Source organism: Chlorocebus sabaeus, chromosome 7 (genome assembly GCF_047675955.1).
Source record: "Chlorocebus sabaeus isolate Y175 chromosome 7, mChlSab1.0.hap1, whole genome shotgun sequence".
Classification (NCBI taxonomy): domain Eukaryota; kingdom Metazoa; phylum Chordata; class Mammalia; order Primates; family Cercopithecidae; genus Chlorocebus; species Chlorocebus sabaeus.
In genome coordinates, this window is record NC_132910.1 from 16122187 (window position 1) to 16142958 (window position 20772).

A 20772-nucleotide genomic window follows, 5' to 3' on the forward strand; every position below is an offset into this window, starting at 1 on the left:
CTTTATCCAGTTTGCCAGTCTGTGTCTTTTAATTGGAGTATTTACATTTAGCCCATTTACATTTAAGGTTAATGTTGTTATGTGTGAACTTGATCCTGTCATTATGATTTTAGCTGGTTATTTTGCTCATTAGTTGATGCAGTTTCTTCCTAGCATCAATGGTCTTTACATTTTGGCATGTTTTTGCAGTGGCTAGTACTGGTTGTTCCTTTCCACGTTTAGTGCTTCCTTCAGGATCTCTTGTAGCGCAGGCCTGGTGATGACAGAATCTCTCAGCATTTGCTTGTTTGTAAAGGCTTTTATTTCTCCTTCACTTATGAAACCCGGTACCTCAGTTGGAAATGCAGAAATCACCCATCTTCTGTGTCACTCATGCTGGGAGCTGGAGGCTGGAGCTGTTCCTATTCGACCATCTTGGTGTGGATTCCTTGGTGGGCATTTTTGATATTAGACCATCTTTCGATCCTCAGAATGATCTCTGGTCCTTGTGTTATCTTTAATCCAAGTGTTGATTGCTGGCTGCCTTGGCTGTGGATGGATACCACTTTGCTTTCTGTGTTTGTATATTACCACTTGCACATGGAGTAGGGAAAATATTTTATTTCAGGTTACCATAATCTTTCATCCTCATTTTTACTAATTTTACCATTTTTAATCTAGAGAATCAGTGTATGTTTGTCTCTTTTTTTTTCTTGTAACTTCAAATTTTGTCTCTTTTTGTTATGTCTTTCAGCCCTCCAGTCTCTCTATGTACCTCCTTATAAGGCAGGTCCATTTCAAACACATGAAGTGAAGGTATACCAGCCATTACCAATGCAGAGTGAATGATTTCTACCTAGCAAGCAGCTGGTTTGTTTCACAGATTTTTTTTCTTTTTGACACAAAAGAAAAGAAAGATTGTGTATTGACAAAGGTTAGATGTCATGACCTCTGAGGTCTCCTCCTGTTTTTTTCTTTATATCAAAAAGATACACAGATACATCTTTACCTCTTTATAAAGATATCTGATACATCAGTGTTTATGGCAGCATTATTCACAATATCTGAAAAGTAGAGACAATTTAAATATTCATTGACAAATGAATCAATAAACAAAATGCAGTATTTACATACAGTGGACTATTATTCCGTCTTAAACAGGAGTGAAATTCTGACACATGCTACAACATGGATGAATTTTTAAGACATGCTAAATAACATAAGCCAGATGCTAAAGGACAAATATTGTGTGTTACCACTTATATGTGGTACCTAGAATAATCAAATTTATACAGACAGAAAGTACACTTAAAATAATAAAGATGGCAAATTCTCTGTTATTTATATTTTACTGCAACAAAGTACTTCTGAGAAGAGATGGAGAAAATCGTATCTTGTAGGGGTCAGTATTTAGAGACTTTATTTATTCAGTCATCCATTCATTCAATAAATTTTGATTTCCTGCTATATATCAAGTATGTTTTAGACACTGGGGCTAGAGCAGTGAGCAAAACACTCAAACACTCAACAATCCTGGTCTCCCTGACTATTTTGGTGAAATTAGACAGATAATAAACAAAGTAAATAAGTAAAATCTACAGTAAGTAAGATGGTGAAAAGGTCTATAGAGAAATATAAAGCAAGGAAGGGTAATTGGGTGAATGGAGGCCAATGTGGCTACAGCAAACAGAAGGGAAGAGTGGGGGTGGGAGCAAGAGTGGTACTGGATAAAAGGAGAGGAAGGCAGAGCTGGTCATGCAGGGCCGTGCAAGTCAGTGCAAGGAGTGGAGATTCCATTGCACGCCATGGCTCTCTGAGATTACAGCTCCATGATCTATAAAACCATAAGGAGATTCTTTTTTAAAAAATCAGGCTGGTTAGTGTTTGTTTTTCATTAATCATATAAAGATAGGCAAAGATTTTCTTCCCCTTCAAGGATTTTCTATTCCAAAATTTATGCAAGTATACAGTTGAAGAGACAGTGCATGCACACACAAACCCACGCAAACTCAAACAGTTCAGTGGCATTAGGAAGCTTCTATTTGCTTAATTCACCTTTGTGCCATCCTCTAAGTATCTTCATCCTGTTTTCCTAGGAAACAGAGTTGAGGCAAAATTTTCATGGTAACATTTAAAAGCAAAGGTAGTTGGAACCCAGGAGCAGCAAGAGTAAGGGAACAAGGAGAGTGAGTTAGGGAAGGAAGAAAAGCACATTCCAGGGGCTGCACTGCCAAGGTGGCCAGTGCTCCACAAAATACAACTTTTTCAGTCATGGGTTCAAATCTGAAGAGACTTGTTATAGCATTGTTGCTGCTTAGAATCATTTGTAAGGGAGAAGCTGGTGAGGAATTTATTTGTTAGTTCTTTCTACTCTTCTTCTTTCTCATTGGTCTTAAAGTTTCTCATAAGGAATGACTACACTGCCCTTTTTTTTTTTTTTTTTTTGAGACTCTGGAGTCTTGCTTTGTCGCCCGGGCTGCAATGGCGTTATCTCAGCTCACTGCAACCTCCACCTCCAGGTTCAAGCAATTCTCCTGCCTCAGCCTCTTGAGTAGCTGGAACTACAGGCATGCCACCACACCTGGCTAATTTTTGTATTTTTAGTGGAAACGGGGTTTTGCCATGTTGGCCAGTCTGGTTTTGAACTCCTGACCTCCAATGATCTGCCCGCCTTGGCCTCCCACAGTGCTGGGATTACAGGCATGAGTCACCGCATTCTGCCGATGCTGCCCTTACTTCTAGATGGTGTTCTCTGGGTCTTCTAGGTGGCTACACTGGAAGCCAGAGCCTCCGTGGGACTAGCTGGCTGGACCTAGGCACGTGGAGCTAATGTGGCTCACACCGTGTGGATGTGATGTAACCATGTCAAGGTTGTCCTGAGGGAAATCTGAAACAGTTGGCAGTGTAAGGGTGAGACCGTACAGCAGTCGCTCAGGGGCTCCACAGAACAAGTGGTAAAGACTCAGCAGTTGAGGGCAGTGGGCAGGTGAATCTTTAGAGGAACGTAAATACACCTTGCACACCAAGCCTCTCTCTAAATAAATAGAAGCCTCCTTTTGGAGAAGGTAATAAAATAGTAATAAATGTAGTAGTAAAACAAGTACAGTACTTTATAGAGTGTTCATCTCATTTCTCTTCGATGAAAGCCTGGTGAGGTGTGTGGTATTATCTTCCCTTTTACCAAGAACTTCAGACCTAGAGATGCTAAATGCCTTGCTACTGTTAAGAGATATAGCAATCTTCATTATAGCCTTTCATATTACTCCTTTAAGGAAATGAGATGTTCCTTTTGAATATATACTAGTACATGTTTAAAAGAGGAGGAGAAGATGAAGTATCCTTCAGTTAATTTCTGTAAAATTTTATTTCAAGAGATCCAGAAAGGCTTCCAATGCCAAATTCTGCCAAACTACCATCAGGCCAGAAATTTAACCATTAAAGAGTCATCCCACTTCCTCTTTGGTTCTCTTTTCTCCTCTCCTCTCCCCTCTGACCCCCGCCAAGACAGAGTCTCTGTTACCCAGGTTGGAGTGCAGTGGTGTGATCTTGGCTCCCTCCACCCTCCACCTCCTGGATTCAAGCAATTCTCCTGCCTCATCCTGAGTAGCTGCGATTACAGGTGTCTGCCATCATGCCCAGCTAATTTGTTTATATTTTTACTACAGATGGGGTTTCCCATATTGGCTCAATCACTGGTCTCAAACTCTTGACCTCAAGTGATCTGCCCGCCTCGTCCTCTTTAAGTGCTGGGATTATAGATGTGAGCCCCTGCTCCTGGCCTTTTCTCCCCTTTTTAAATGCAGCCATCCGGTCATTCATTTCTTAGAAGAGGGATGGTTCATTTGCTGATGCTCAGAAGAAGCCAGTGAGTTCTAGGTGGAGACGCAGGAGGACCAAAGTGAGAGAAAGGAAAATAGAAACCCTTAAGGGCAATTTGCTATGTTCATGATTTTGACTTTGGGCCCTGATTCCAGCACTCAAGCCTTTTTCTGGAGTTTGTCCAGACTTCTCCATTGGAGCAGAGAACATTCCAGAATTGCTTTTAAATATGCTGGTCTAACTTACAGAGCTTCTGGCTGGGATTCTTGTAGGACAGGACTCCAGGGCCTTATCCCGGCTCCACTGAGCCTGCAGGTTTCTTCAGGGAGGTCATTACCCAATAGAATTTCCCTGTTGCTGGTTACTCTCCTAAGGTAGCTGGAGGCCTCAGCCATTGAAATACCCTTCTCCTTCCCAAACAAGTGATAGGAAATGGGTTGAAGAAGCACTTAAGATAACTGCCCTCATTTCTACAGACAGCTTTTAAACTGGCCTTTTTTACTGGCCATTTTCTTCCTCCTCCTTAAACATTCAGTAGTCTTTGCTTTGTTCTGTGGATCCTGGAAGTCAGATTCTAGCACAGCCTTGGGAGTGCAGTTTCACATTCTCCATTCAGAGAGCTAAAATTTAGATTCTCATCTTCTCATATATCCCCTCATTTGCCAAGATGTAGCTCCTTTGCTGAATACAGCAAAATGACATCATTTATGTTGCCTGATCAGAGTTGCAAAATGGTTGCTTAGCCAGACTAAAAAATAAGCAAGCAAGGAAAACAACAACAACAAAAAACAGGTTTTTAGATAATGTATACATTCTGTGAAATATTTGTAATTAGGGGCAGAATTTACCAAGAGGTGAAGCAAAGGGTGGACATGTTGAGTTGGCACTGGTTGGAGAAGTGTGCGTATTTTTATAAAGGCTTTGGAAAGCCCAGTATTGACCTGTTTTTATTATTTCTATTGGCTCCCTTGATGATAGACAAACAGGCCTAACCTGGGGCCAACAGAATCAGCAGGAAATTTAGGTCACGGATTGTTGCATTTTAAAAACCTTGGGTTTTTAGAGGCTGCTCAATCATTGTAATTGATTGATGATAACATGACGACGAGAGTTCTTAAATCATTAAACGTGGCCAGATAAAGACGAACGGCTGGCGGTTTTGTTGGATGCATAGTTCCCAATTCCCTGTAGTGTTCTGTTCTGCTCTCTGAAGAAGTCACTTGTCCATCGTTTCATGCAACTTATGGCTCAGCTGGCCTGTTTACAGAAAACAGCCTCTTAAACTTGGCAGTTCTGTTTGAAGCACAGCATAACATCGTTTCCCGAGAGATGGGAGAAAAAACATTACAAAAAATTTATATCTCCCTTAAAACATATGCGTGTTTTAAACTGAGCATCCATTGAAAGTTGTTCTTTCCATCCTCTGAAATCAAGTCCTTTTCCTATCTTCCTAGCCAAAGGTACTTGTAGCTGAATTAGATTATTTGATGAATCCTGTAAGCTTCTTATGTTTTCCTGCTCTTACTTTGGATAAATGCTAATCTGTAATAAGAACTCTAAGTAGATAGCTCTGTTCTTCCCAGGACTCAGGAAATATGGCCGGTTTAATGTCATTTTAAAAACTTTTTATTGAAGTAAATATAATATAGAAAAGTACAGCTCAATGAATTTTTACTAACTGAAGACAGCTGTGTAATCAGCACCCAGCTCAACCTGGAACATTACCAACAACCCTGGAAGCCCCTCTTTTGCTCTCTCCCGGTTACTCCCTCCCTCTAAGGAGTAGGGACTTCTGAAAATCTGGATACATTTCCCCTGGCTTTTGTATTTTATGTGGATATAATTATATATTTTTTCTGGCTTTTTCCATTATATATTATGTTTGTGAGTTTCATCTGTATTATTGTTTTATGAAATTACAGAACATTCATTCTCATTGATATGTAATATTCCATTGTGTGAATATACCATATTTTTTTTCTCCTGTGGCATTTTTAATAGAAGAGAAAGTTTGCAGACTGTTTTCACTTCCTCAGGGTCTTCACTATTTCTCACTATCAGAATTGTACGCTCCACAGACACAAATTGTCAGCTAGTGCCCCTTATAGGAATACATTTTGGGAAACACGTTGATACTTTGATATTAACCTTTCTGTGTTTATTTTCATCTGCTTTTCCTGTCTATTACGTCTTCTTGTTGCATTCTTCTACCTTTCCTGCCTCTCACTCTTGCCATTATTTTGCTCCTCACTCCAGAATCCTTCAGTTAATTCTGTTCTCTTTTATTGTCCTGAGCTTAGACATCCTACTTTCTGAAATATTTATATCTGTCCCATTCTTACATTTTACACCAATTCTGCCCTCTGTGCTTTCTCCTTTGAAACACCCCTTCCTTTTCTCAGCCTCCTCTAAAAATCTTGGAATAATTCTAGACTCTTTTTCTTATACTCCATATTCTGTCCATCAGCAAACCACTGCATTTAACTTCAAAATCTTTGCAAATTCCACCAGTTAACATTACATTCAATGCTCCTTCCTTGATCCAAGCCCCATTGTTTCTCACTTGGTTTATTGAAATTTCTTCCTGTCTCCCTGCCTATCCCCTTGTCCCTCTAGTTTATTCTCTTCACCATGGCCCAAATGAGAAACCTTTTAAAACAAGATCATACCAGTTCTCTCAAAACCTCTCTGACTTCTATGTCAGAAGAAATGCAGAAGTTCTAACAATGGACCGGCTACACCACCCTAAATGATTCTCTGCCTTGTCTTACCACTCTTCTTTTTCCATTGCTAAAGGAACTAAATCTATCTTGACAATTTCCATAACATTGATCTAGCACCCTCTCCCTTCTTTGCATCTGAAGCCCATGCCATAGTTCCAGTCTATCATCTTTAAATCAGCTGCTCATGGAGACCATTTCTACCCTGTTAGATGACTTCAGAATCTGATTCTCTTTCGTGCATTTTTTTGTGCATATCTCTTAAGTGCATCCCATCCTTTTTCATATAGTTGTAGATATACATACAAAATACTGCATTTGCACAGCATATACTGAGTTCACAGAACTTATGGTCACCGGCCCAGGGGCACTGGCTGTCCTAGGCCCCAGCCAGATGTCACTAGGGCATGGTGACATCCTGGATGGGAATATCTTCCTTAATATTTGTGGCACGTGGTATTTATGTGCCAAGGGGGTGGGGGAAATCTGGTTTCCCTCCACTGGAGGTTTTAACTTTGACTGAGACTTTGGGCCTTTCATGTACCTTACCAGAGAACTCTAAGGAGCCACAAGTCAGTAGATTACCTCTGATGTCTAAAGTTTCCCTGCTACTGCCTCTGCTCTCATGTAATTTATCTATTGTCTTATAAGCTGGGTCCCTTAATTATTTGTCCTAGTCAGAATCCTTGTCATAATTATCCCTGTCCCAAGGATTTGGATTCCCCTTCCCTGCAAACTCTAGCTTTCCTCTGACTGGGAAGCACTGGAGATGAAAATGTGTAGTAGACTCGATGTATATTTTGAAGAAAGATGGCATTGGGTTGGATTCCAGCTCAAACATTCACCAGCTGGTATCTTTGACAAGTAATCTTTTTCAAACTCTATTTCCTTCTCTGTAATAATACCCATATTACAGGGTAATTAGGAGGATTAAATGAGGTAATCTACAATTATATCTTTATAAATGTTTATTTTTTTCTCTTTTTCTAATGTCAGCTATTTCATTTTAGAGACAAGTATGATTTCAATACCAACTGTATTCAAAGGGCAGAGGTAGGTCCTAGAAATGAGATAAGATGTGGTTCTCGCTATCAAGGATTTTTCAGTCTTAGAAGAGAGCTAGATATGAATAGATAATTAAATTTAGGGTGATAAGAGCCATGGTAGACAGAAATAGAGGCTTCTTTGGGATTGCAAAATAGGCACATTTAACCCATTTAGGGAAGGTCAAAGAAGATAATGCTTAGGTTGAATCCTGAGACAAAGTGAAGAGGGAAAAGAACATTCTAGGCAGGGAGATTTGCATGCACAAAAGCACAGAGGCAAATGCAAGTAGTTCAGCAAAGTTTAATTGTAATCTGTGAGAAAAGAAGTCATGACTGTTGAGGCTAAGCAGTTAATTGGGGCCAAGAAGATAAAAGGAATGTGTATGTAATGTTATGGGCTTTGTCTTGAGGACTTTATTTAACATTAAATAATTTTAAGTGGATCAGTGTTTTGTTTTAGAATGAGATATATTGTGGCTAGAAATGATGGTAGTTACAACTTAAGTGGTAGGGGAAGGAATGGATAAGAAGGGATGGATATATAAAAATCATCAGGACTTGGCTGATTTGATATGTCAGGGGCAAGGGAGAATTCTGGTAGAGTCCAAGTTTCTGACTTGGTCACCTGGAAGAGTGATGGTACCACACAATAGTATAGGATGTAGAAGATGAAGAGCAAATTTGGGGGCATAAATAGTGATTTCAGCTTTAGACACATTAAATCAAATTTACAGGTGAGGTATACAAGTGGAGAAGTCCAATAGGCAGTTGGCTGCAAAGAAGAGAAGCAAAGAAGAGAAATTTGGAGCAAAGAAGAGAAATTTGGCTGGAGATATGTATTTATGTGTTATATTATTATGCAGATTAAAGTGCTATACTAAAATAAGTGTTATAGAGACTCAAACAGGATAGCTTATTTCACTTTGACATTGCAGTCTAGAAGTAGTTGGATGGCCCAGTTCACATGCCATTCAAAATGTGGTCTACATTATTTGTGCTGGAACTACATATCCCTCCACTGGAGGTTTTAACCTGGGCTGAGGTTCTGGGGCCAGTCATGTACCTTACTAGGGAACTCGAAGGAGCTACAAGATCAGAAGCATTGACATCAACCTGGAAGTTTTTTAGAAGTACAGAATCTTTAGGCCCCATCCCAGACCTAATGAATTTAACTGAGCACAGATAATTTACATGCACATTAAGTTTTGAGAAGCTCTGATCCAGGGAACTAATCTTTCTTCTATCTTGTTTCTCAGCCTTCCTCTCTAGCAATGTAGACAAAACTGGATTACAACCACTTTATCTGTATTTTAGCTGTGGAGAGAGGATAAGAGAGTAGAAAATAATGAGCTTTCTTTTGAGGATTTGATATTCTTAAATTGGTAAATATTGATATTTACTGTGTTAGAAATTAGTACTGAGAAAATTGAAAAGTATCTATTTAAAAAATAATAAATCCATTGATTCATCATATAAATAACATATTTTATGAAGAGTAACCATATTTCCAAAACAAGAGGATGACATTTGTTTATAGTTTTGAAAATATTTTTAGTGTTTTGCTGAATAGAAAACAGCTGGATTCTTATGTTTGCTTCCTCATTCAATAGGCTGCTATATATTGTTTTGGTTGAAAAATATGAAAAAAATCAAGCCTCATGCAGACATATAGTTGGAAAAGCGAGGAATATTGTGATGGCTTTTTTAGATGTTTGTGGATATGCTAGTTTGATGCTATATCTAAACTCTACAAGTAGTGATTTCTGGAAGGTAACTTGTAATGTGGCATTTGAAACCCTATCAATGAGCTTTTTGTACATTAAAAATTCACTGGTCTACCTTGTATTTTGGATGGATCTTTAGCCTATGCCTGATTGTCTTACATCATGCATTGGTCATTTGGAAAACATTGATTCACCAAATTATACAGATGTTCCAAATGTTGACACATTTTATTATGCAATTCAAAAAATCACATTTAATGTCACCACTGATCTCATCAGAAGAGTTTTTAAGAATAGATCATCTGGCAGTGGCATATATAAGTTTTCCAGAATTGCAATTTTTGCCAGAATTTTGACATTGACAGTAAGTATGTCAGTTGTTTTCCTTGAAGGAACAGTCTCACTTTGTTCATTTTGGAGAAAATATGTACGAAATAGCCAAGTCTGAAAAATTGTAACTTCTATGCCATTCTTTCAAGTAACAATGCTATTGCATGAAAGAAGCGATTACTTCAGCGTACAACTCAAAACAATTGCACAAGTGCTTTTTCTAGGGATAACCATTGTCGTTAGTATATAGCAGAAGTGCTTCATACATATTCCCATTTTGTCATGCACAATATTAAAGAGACATTTAGGATTGAAAGTCAATAAGATTAATAATTTTGACCACTTTGTTATGAGGTCTTTTTGTTTGTTTGTTTGTTTTGAGACAGAGTCTCACTCTGTCACCCAGGCTGGAGTGCAGTGGTGCGATCTCGGTTCACTGCAAGCTCCGCCTCCTGGGTTCATGCCATTCTCCTGCCTCAGCCTCCCGAGTAGCTGGGACTACAGGCGCCTGCCACTATGCCAGGCTAATTTTTCTGTATTTTTAGTAGAGACGAGGTTTCACCTTGTCAGCCAGGATGGTCTCAATCTCCTGACATCATGATCTGCCCGCCTTGGCCTCCCAAAGTGCTGGGATTACAGACGTGAGCCACTGTGCCCAGCCAGGAGCTCTTTTTTCTTTTTCTTTTCTTTCTTTTTTTTTTTTTTTTTTTTTGAGTTGGAGTCTCACTCTTTCACCCAGGCTGGAGTGCAATGGCGTGATCTTCGGCTCACTACAACCTCTGCCTCCCGGGTTCTAGCAATTCTCCTGTCTCAGCCTCGTGAGTAGTTGGGATTACAGGTGCCCGCCACCATATCTGGCTAATTTCTGTATTTTTAGTAGAGACGGGGTTTCACCATATTGGCTAGACTGGTCTCTTGGCCAGGCTGGTCTGGAACTCCTGACCTCGTGATCCGCCCACCTCAGCCTCCCAAAGTGCAAGGATTACAGGCATGATCCACTGTACCTGGCCATGTCAAGAGCTCTTAAGTGAAACTGGCTTTTACAAAATTCAGCTGTGAGTATATAGCCTAGTGGTAAAGAATTCAGCGAGTATTAGTTTGGAGCCACTGCCTTTATCTATGTTGTTACCAGCAAATTTACCCACCATAATTTTGCACTATTAGTGCAAATGTCAATACAGTGAAAAAGGTAAAGAATGCATTACTATTATTACAAAAATAATTTTGACCTCATGGACCTCTTGACAGAATCTCTGGGATCTCAGGAGCCTGTGGACCAAACTTAGAAAACTACTGTCCTCTTATATAATTATTCTGGATCTGATAAATATTGGATTATGAGCTTACATAGTTTTTAACTGACTAGTTTTAGGTAAAATTATTAAGTAATAAGCTTTAAATTCAGTGTGTCTCTGTGCCTTTCCTCTCTATCACATCCCTGAAGACGTGCACTGGATCCCTAGTGGTACAGATGGAATGGATACAGCTGAATTGCCTATTCATGCATGTTATTGCTTGTTCATTTAATCATTCAGCAAGTGTGTATTGAGCCCTGTGTCTTAGCCTGTTTTGTGCTGCTACAACAATACCTGAGACTGGGTACTTTATAACAACTAGAAATTTATTGGCTCATTGTTCTGGAGGCTGGGAAGTCCAATATCAAGGTGCTGGTGTTTGGTGAGGCCTTTTTGCTGCATTATCTCTTACAGAAAGGTGGAAAGGTCAAGAGAGCAAGAGACGGCTGAAATTGCTGCTTTGTAACTGCACCAATCCCACCCATGAGGGTAGAGCCCTTATGGCCTAATTATCTCTAAAAGTCCCACTTCTTAATACTGTAACAATAGCAATTAAATTTCAGCTTGAGTTTTGGAGGGGACAAACATTCAAACCACAGCATCCTACCACCATGTACCAGATTCTCTGCCTGAGTTGTGTGCCCTGATGCAGAACTTCTCAGGCCCTACCTTACATCAACCACTTGTATTAATTTTCTATTGCTGCTGTAGCAAATTACCACAAATTTAGTGGCTTAACACAACACGGATTTGTTCTCTTACTGTTCAGCAGGTCTTACTGGATTAACATCAAGATATCATCAGGGTTGCCTCTCTTTCTGGAGGCTCTAGGAGATAATTTGTTTCCTTGCTCTTTCCAGCTTCCACAGGCCCCCGGCATTCCATGGCTCATGACCTCCTTCTTCCATCTTCAAAGCCAGCAATGTTGAATCTCTCTGATTCTTCATCATTACATCTCTCTTTCAGCACAGCCAGGAAAAGTCCTCAACTTTTAAGCACTCATATAATTAGATTGGCCCCACCCAGATAATGTAGGTAATCTTCCCATCTGAAGATCTGCAACCTTCATCACATCTGCAAAGTCCCTTTTGCTGTGTAAAGTACCACAGTCACAGATTCCAGGGACTAGGATGTGGGCTCCTTTGGGCACTCTGTCAGGCTCCCACTGGCAACATCCTATGCGCCTGCACACACCATGACTTGGCTGAAGTTGGGAGGATGATATAGTTTGGATATTTGTCCCCTCCAAATCTCATGTTGAAATGTGATTCTCAGTGTTGGAGGTGGGGCCTGGTGGGAGATATTTGGATCATGAGGGCAGATCTCTCTTGATTGCTGGGGGCCCTCCTCACAGTAGTGAGTGAGTTCTTGCTCAGAGTTTGTGTGAGATCTGGTTGTTTAAAAGAGTATGCTACCTGCTCCCCGACCTCCATTCTCTTTCACCATGTGATATGCCAGCTCACGCTTTGCCTTCTACCATGATTGTAAAGCTTCCTGAGACCTTACCAGAAGCTGAGCAGATGCTTGTGCCATGCTTGTACAGCCTGCAGAACGGTGAGCAAAATTAACCTCTTTTCTTTATAAATTACCCAGTCTCAGGTATTCCTTTATAGCAATGAAAACAAACTAACACAGAAAATTGGTACCAGGAATGGGGTATTGCTATAAAAATACTTGAGAAAATGGAAGTGGATTTGGAACTTGGGAATGGGCAGAGGCTGGAAGAGTTTGGAGAGCTCAGAAGAAAAGAGGAAGATGAGGGAAAGTTTGGAGCTTGTTAGAGAGTGGTTCAATAGTTGTGAACAAAATGCTGATAGAAATATGGACAGTGATGGCCCAGGCTGATGAGGTCTCAATTGGAAATGAGAAAGTTATTGAGAATTGGAGTGATGGTCACTCATGGTATGCAAGATGACTTAGAGTTTCTGGCAGAAGAAATTTCTAAGCAGCAAAACATTCATGATGTGATATGGCTGCTTCTAACAACCTATGACCAGATATAGGAGCAAAAAAATTCCTTAAAATTGGAATTTATATTTAAAAGGGAAGCAAAGCATAAAAATTTGGAAAAGTCACAATCTGGCCATGTAGTAGAGATGGAAAGGGCATTTTCAGGAGAGGAATACAAGCAGACTGTGGATCAACAACTTACTAGAGATATTTTACATGACTAAAAGGAATCCAAGTGCTAATATCCAAAACAATGAGAAAATGGCCTTGAAAGCATTTCTGAAATCTCCTTTGCAGCCCCTCCCATTACAGGCCCAGAGGTGTAGGAGGAAACAATAGTTTCAGGGGCCAGATCTGAGGCCCTACTGCCCTATGCAGCCTCAGGACACTGCTCCCAGGATCCTGGCCACTCCAGCTCCAGATGTGACTCAAAGGGCCCCAGATACTATTCTAGTTGCTGCTCTGGAGGGCACAATCCATAAGCTTTGCCAGGTTTTACATGGTTTTAAGACTGTAGGCACTCAGAGTGCATGAGTGAAGCAGGCTGGGCAGCTTCCCCTTAGATTTCAGAAGATGTATTGGAAAGCCTGGATGTCCAGGTAGAAACCTGTTGAAGAGGTGGAGCCCCTGAAGAGAGACTCTACTAAGGCAGTGTGGAGGGGAAATGTGAGTGTGGTGCCCCCACACAGATTCCACACTGAGACACTTTCGAGATGAGCTTTGTGGGAAGGAGGCCACCATCCTCCAGACCCCAGAATGGTAGAGCCACTGGCAGCTTGCATCCTGAGCTTGGAAAAGCTACAGACAGTTAGCTCTGACCCATGAGAGCAGCCTTGGTGGTTGCACCCTTCAAAGCCACAAGGGCAGGGCTGTCCAAAGCCTTGGGAGCCTACTTCTCACACCAGTGTGCCCAGGATGTGAGACATAGAGTCAAAGATTTTTTTGGGGGGTCATTAACGTTTAATGTCTGCCCTGCTGGGTTTTAGAGTTGTGTAGGGTCTGTTGCCCCTTTCTTTTGTCTGATTCCTCCCTTTTGGAATGGGAATGTCTACCTAATTTCTATACCATCATTGTATCTTGGAAGTAAATAGCTTTTTTTGATTTTTCAGACTTGTAAGTGAAAGGAACTTACTCTAAGTCTATGATGAGACTTTGGACTTTTGAGTTGATTCTGGAATGAGTCAAGACCTTGGGGGACTATTGGGAGGGAATGACTGATTTTTTATTGTGAGAAGGACATGAGATTTGAGGAGGCCATGGATGGAATGATATTTGGATATTTGCCCTCTCCAAACCTCATGTTGAAACCCTTGTACCTAAGAATGAAGTTTCGGCTTCATCAGAAATTCTTGTGTTCAGCTTTAATGATGTCACAAAACAGGTTTAATAGTGTTTATGTCAATATTCACTCCTTGTAGCAATGTATGAGAGGTTTAGTGACTCCACATCCTTGCCTACATTTGATATTGGAAGGTTCTTTTTTAATTCTTTTTTTCACTTAGCCATTTCACTATCACATAACCAGTTAGTATGATATGGATTTACTGTGAATTTAGCTCACATTTTCCTGTTGATTAATGATGCTGAGTACATGTATATGTGACTAATGGTATTTGGATATCCTCTCTCATGAAGTCTCAAGCTTTGGTATACTTTGTACTGATTTTTTGAAGTTTTTTGTGTATGTTGGAGACTGGATTTACCTTTTACTGCCTTATTAGTTACATCTGATGAACAGAAATTTTAGTAAAGTCTGGTTTGTCAAAAATAATAATAACAAAAAAACCGAAATGTGATCCCCAGTGTTGGAGGTGGGGCCTGGTGGGAGATGTTTGGGTTATGGGGGTAGATCCATTATGAATAGCTTGGTGCCCTCTTCATGGTAACACGTGAGTTCTTGCTTTGAGTTCATAAAAGATCTGGTTGTTTAAAAGAGTGTGGCACCTTCCCACTTCTCTCTTGCTCTCTCTCATCATGTGATGTGCTGAGTACCCCCTTTGCCTTCCTTTGTGATTGAAGATTCCTGGGGCCTTACCAGAAGCCAAACAGATACTAACACCATGCTTGTACAACCTGCAGAACTGTGAGCCAAATAAATCTCTTTTCCTCATAAAGTACCAAGCCTCAGGTATTCCTTCATAGCAACACAAATGAACTAACACAATGAGTTGCAGAGATGGGTTCTCCAGCAGAAGCTTAGCATGATTTGGAGTTTTACTGAGTGTCTTCAGGCTGTGCACCACAGAAGAGCAGGTGTACAGCCAGCCTGGCCTGCTCTGCAGCCACGTGGAATAAAGCCTGTTTGCTCCTCATGCCTGCCAAGGTAGCCAGTACAGAGACAAACTCTGACTTTTCAGTGGCATTTTAATTGAACCAAAAAGATCAACTTTTTTTAAAGAAAACACATATTTTACAGAGGGCCTTTTGCACATAGTGACTGAGGACTCATTCAAGAATAATAGGAGCCCCAGACTTCAGATAAACAAAAGGTTTTGTCACTCTAGACACAGCTTCAGTCTTCTACCTCCTACTAGTAAGCCCATTTATATCAAAACAAATGAGAAACTTAATCTCAGTACTTTGTAAGGAAGCCTTTTTTCTTTCGGTCTTGGATTTGGTTTGCTGTGTGTGTCCTTTTTAAATAGGAGTGTTTAATAATGTTTATATTGCCTTTGACCTTTCACTGACTGTTGCAGTTAAGTTCCAAGATGTGATTTCAAACCCAGTATTTGCAGGCTTCCCCTCCCTCCTTTGAGACTACCAATTTCCTCTTCTTAGAAGGTCTAATTCTCTTTCCAACCATCTTAATCAGTTCTAAGAAAGGAGCCTGTGGGGTAGTAGGTGGGAGTCGTGGTAGTAATAATTTGTATTTACTGGAGGCTGTGTGCCAGGCACTGTGTTGTGTAATTCATTTCTAATGTTACATCTTCAGAACAACCTAATGAAGCAAAAGCTATGATTATATATTCCTAAATCAGGTAAAGTACTTTCCCCAAATTAGCCCTCAGAAAATAGGGCATCACTTTATATTTGAGTCTTTACGAGGACTACCCTATTGTGGGGATTGCGTCATTTGAAACCGCAAAGTAGTTTAACCAATTGTCCCAATGTTATGCACACGGATGGCTGTGATATAGGATTGCCTAATATTCAGGCATTTATGGTGTTGTTTCCATTTTACAAATGAGGAAATTGAGACTTGGAGAAGGTAAATAATTTGCCCAAGGTCATACAGCTAGTAAGTGGTATGACCTGGATTGAAACCCAAGCGTATTATCTTATTCCCACATCCTTATTATTAATCCTCTTGAGATTCTGTCTTCTGCCTTTAAAACATTTTCAATCTATGGAGTCACTGATTTTTTTTCTTCCTTATTATCAAAGTTCCATTCTAAGAATAGAGAAGAGCAGAAAATGTATAAACATTCAGTTTAGAACCATGCTTTTATGGATAGCACTAAGAGGGTCTAGTCTAGCTTACCTTCCAAGCCAGAGCGGCAGAGGGTTCTCATTGCTTCATCTTCGGCAGATGACCACCCTGCCTGTCTTTGCCATTGATGGAGACTTTACAGCTTCTTGGGTCAGTCCCTTATCTTGACTGATGGCTCTGGTTGTGAGGAGTTCTTCCTGACCATGAAGTCTTTATTTCTCATCCCTGCCCTCCTTTCCCCTTCCTTTCTTCTTTTCCCCTTCCTTCTCCCTCCTTTACCTTCCCTAAGCATTTTATTTTAGAATAGCTGAGATTTACAGAAAAGTTCCCAAGATAGTACAGAGAGTTTCTATATATTCTTCACCTTATTGTTAGAATCTTATATTACTGTGGTGCATTTATCAAATATAATAAACTAGCATGGGTACATTAACTATAAACTCCAGACTTCATTCAGATTTCATTAATTTTCCCCTAAAGTCCTTTTTCTATTCCAAGAGCCCATCCAGGATACTACAACTGCATTCAGTCTTGCTCTGTTGCACAGGCCAGAGTGCACTGGCACAATCATAACTCACTGCAGCCCCGAACTTCTGGGTTCAAGCGATCCTTCTGCCTCAGCCTCTTGAGTAGCTGGGACTGCAGGCACATGCCACCATGCTCAGCTAGTTTTTTATTTTATGTAGAGACTGGAGTCTCGCTATGTTGCCCAGGCTGTTCTCAAACTCCTGGCCTCAAGTGATCCTCCCCTATTGGCGTCCCAAAGTACTGGAATTATAGGCATGCGCCACCACACCTGGTCTTTTTTGAGCATTTACGTTTTGCTAAGTAGCCAGCAGTAAGAGTATGAATTCCTGCCTTCACAACAATGGTAGAGTTTTTAAAAAAGGAAAAGGGGAAGAGAGTGAAAATGGAGACCTGGGCGTAACATGACTTATTGCCCAGCCATCCTCTGGTCAGATCATGTCAGTTTAGAAAGAAGAGATCCTGAGAAGTTAAGGAATTAGAGGAACAATCAGTGTTGGAATCTAGCTTCTTTGAACTAGAATCTCTTTATTCCACCATCTCTGATGGCTCTTTAAGATTGGTCAATATTCCTGACTTTGTATTCAGATCAGTTATAGGCTTCTTGGGATGCATGAAACAGATTTAGAATGTAATTTTAGAAATTGGTATGTACAACAGAATACTGATAGGGTATAACTAATGAGAGATTTTATTCTCTTGCACATATCATAGACCAATGACTTGAAAATTAAGCTCTGAAGGCCAGATGTTAGTGAATGAATCTTTACAAATGATCATGATGATTATTCTATTCTGTTTTATAACTATATAAACTTTTTGTAACTATATTTTAAAAAATCATGTTGCTCTGGGGGGAGACCCAGAGGGCTCCTGTAGAATAGATGCTTTATGTATACACCTGGTTTCTAGAAATGGGACATAAAGCAATGAAAGAATCTGTTTATTGTCATCCAAGGAGTTAGTGATAGAGTAAACAGCAAAAATGAAAGCTGCAACCTTCATGACCTTCTTTTAACAGGCCAACCACAGGACTCTTTTAAATTACTTTGGGCAGCTTATAAAGCAAAGAAACACTTGAAGGTTCCTCTAGAGCGAGTTTGCCCAACCCATGATCCATGGGCTGCATGTGGCCCACGATGACTTTGAATGCAGCAGCCCAAAAGAAATTGATAAACTTTCTTAAAACATTATGAGATTGTTTTGCATTTTTTAAAAAACTCATCAGCTATCGTTAGTGGTAGTATATTTTATGTGTGGCTCAAGACAGTTCTTCTTCTTCCAGTGTGGCCTAGGGAAGCCAAAAGGTTGGACACCCCTGCTCTAGAGAGTCCTGAAGCTGTAGGGCAGCCGTAGGGTGTCTTCAAAACTTTCGGCCCCCTGGTCCTTTGGAAGCATGTGTGTGTTCACACTTGGTAAATTGTGTCTTGTCACCATGTGACAATAAAATCTCTGTTCTGTTCTTTTCCATTTTTACCTCATCCATTCCAAGGACTGAACATTTTATTTTTCTATGGTACATTGTGAACATCCAAGATTTTTAGTGGAAATAAATGGTAACAGCTGTTTTTTGTGTATGAAATATAATCATGAACCTTAACCTTGAGATGATCTATCCAAATTTTTCCAGGTGTGGAAATGACTTGACTAGAAAAGCTCATTTTGGGTAATCATTTCAGCACAGAACAACATTGAGCTGTTTGCTGTTAACTTTCTCTTCAAAAAGAGAAAGAGTTTCTACTGGTATTTCTTTATTCTAATATTTCCTTTTAACATGACTTTTCCTACATAAACTGTATCCACAATAAAGCTTTTCTTCTTTGAGCATTAAAAAGAACTTTTTTTAGAGACAGGGTCTTGCTCTGTTGCTCAGGCTAGAGTGCACTGACACAGTCATAGCTCACTGCAGCCCCAAACTGTGTGTGCATATTCATACACACAGATGCACATCCTAAGATGTGTTTCCTTTCCTGCTTTATTTTTCTTTGTAGCACTTACCACTCTAATATACTACAGTAGTCCCTGCTTGCTTATCTGCATGGGATATGTTCCAAGACCCAAGACTGTCAGTAGATTCCTGAAACTATGCATAGTCCTGAATCCTGTATATACTGTGTTTTTTTCTGTACATACCTATGATAAAGTTTAATTTGTAAATTAGGCACAGTAAGAGAGTAACAATAACTAATAAAAATTAGAACAGTTCTAATAATATACAATACTAAAAGTTATAGGAATGGGATCTCTCTTTCTCTCTGTCTCTCTCTCTCTCAAAATATCTTATTGTATGTAATATTTTTGGACCACAGGTAAGTGAAACCATGGAAAGCAAAACCATAGATAAGGGTGGGCTGCCGTTTATGTTTTACTTCTTTTGCTTTTTAATTGTTTTCTCTAACTATAATGTAAACTCTATGAAAGCAGGGAATTTGTTCTGTGCACTGCTATAGTCCTAGACTAGTGCCTACAACATAATAGGTGCTCAATGAATGGTTAATGAAAGTTGCAAGTTGTGTTAATTTGGCCCCTGATTTGAATGTAAATACAAAGTGTAGAGTTTTATCTTACAGGATTATTTTATATTTTAAGAAGAATTAAATCATATTATTTAAGATGAAGATTTCTATATTCACCAAAAATCTCAGAATTTATGATAGAAATATGTACAGTTTCTGTACATAATACAGTTTCTCCAGTAATAGAGTGCTATTATCACATTCAAAGAATTTTGAAATCCTCTGCTAAATATCGCTCAAGAAATTGTGGAAGAGCTAAAGGCATTTTTTAAAATTTAATGCGAGTTATCTACTGACTCACTTAGAGAAATTTTGAATCCTAAGTGACATTACCCTGTTTGATTCCATATTTTATCCATCAGATTTAGCAGAAAGTGACTTTTTGTTGTTTTAAAAAGTATTCTGGCTAATATTTGCTGATATAGAGACTATTATAAAGAATATGCTGGAAAATCCGAGGTGATTCCTTTGAAGCAGTGTCAGCATTCATTTGGATATATAGATGTTGTCATGTTTGTTTTTTTGTTAAGTAATATTATCTTACAAATATACCACATCTCTTTAAAACAATTTCAAGTATCTGAAGTACTTACATTTTTTTTCTTTAAAATTAATGGACTCCTATTTGTTTAAGCAATATTAAGATGATTTAATGGAACCTACAACGTGACAAGGCATTTTATAAATTAGGACTTTCAAAACAAAAACTCTAATGCCAAACTACTTGTAGTATTCTCTTCAGGACAAGAAATACGCAAATAAAAAGCAATGCAGCCAGTAAATATCACATACAGACTTGTTTGAAAGCTATCATTAGACTAATGTAGTCCATAAATTATATCTTTGTAGAAGATTGATATATTTTCATGTCATTTTTTATTTTAGAGTATTGGGGAGTCAACAATGTCCGTTGTGTTAAATCAGCTGTTGCCCGTGATTAAGCCTGTAACCCAGAGAACCAATGAGGACTACAGCCCTGAGGAACTGCTGATCCTTCTCATATATATTTATTCTGTCACTGGAGAGCTCACAATAGACAAAGACCTGGGTGAAGCAGAAGAAAAAGTCAAGAAAGCATTGGCTCAGGTCTTCTGTGAGGAATCTGAATTGTCACCTTTGCTGCAAAAAATTACAGGTGAGTGTCTAACAAAGATATGGGACATAAACATCACTAATACACAAAACAGGTTTCAAAATAAATACTGTTTTGGGAAGAGGAGGTAACCATCTTCACTGGAGTTGTTTGGAATTTCATGAGGCCTGATGAATGCTAGCCAGCCTATAGCAACGGTCCCCAACATTTTTGGCACCAAGGGCAGCCATCAGGGGACAGGGATGGAGGTGCATGGTTTCATGATGAAACTGTTCCACCTCACATCATCGGGCATTAGTTGGAGTCTCATAAGGAGCATGCAACCTAAATCCCTCACATGTGCAG

The 20772-nt window shown here is 39.5% G+C and overlaps 1 protein-coding gene across 2 annotated transcripts in view; it reads left to right on the forward strand.

The window, feature by feature from the left end:
- The window catches only part of SCFD2 (sec1 family domain containing 2), a 487384-nt gene that overhangs the window by 198681 nt on the left and 267931 nt on the right, over window positions 1-20772 (forward strand). For both annotated transcript variants that reach the window (XM_007998716.3, XM_007998717.3), the window contains exon 5: window positions 20220-20469. In XM_007998716.3, coding sequence (XP_007996907.3) covers window positions 20220-20469 — 250 coding nt within the window. The remainder of the gene's footprint in view (window positions 1-20219; window positions 20470-20772) is intronic.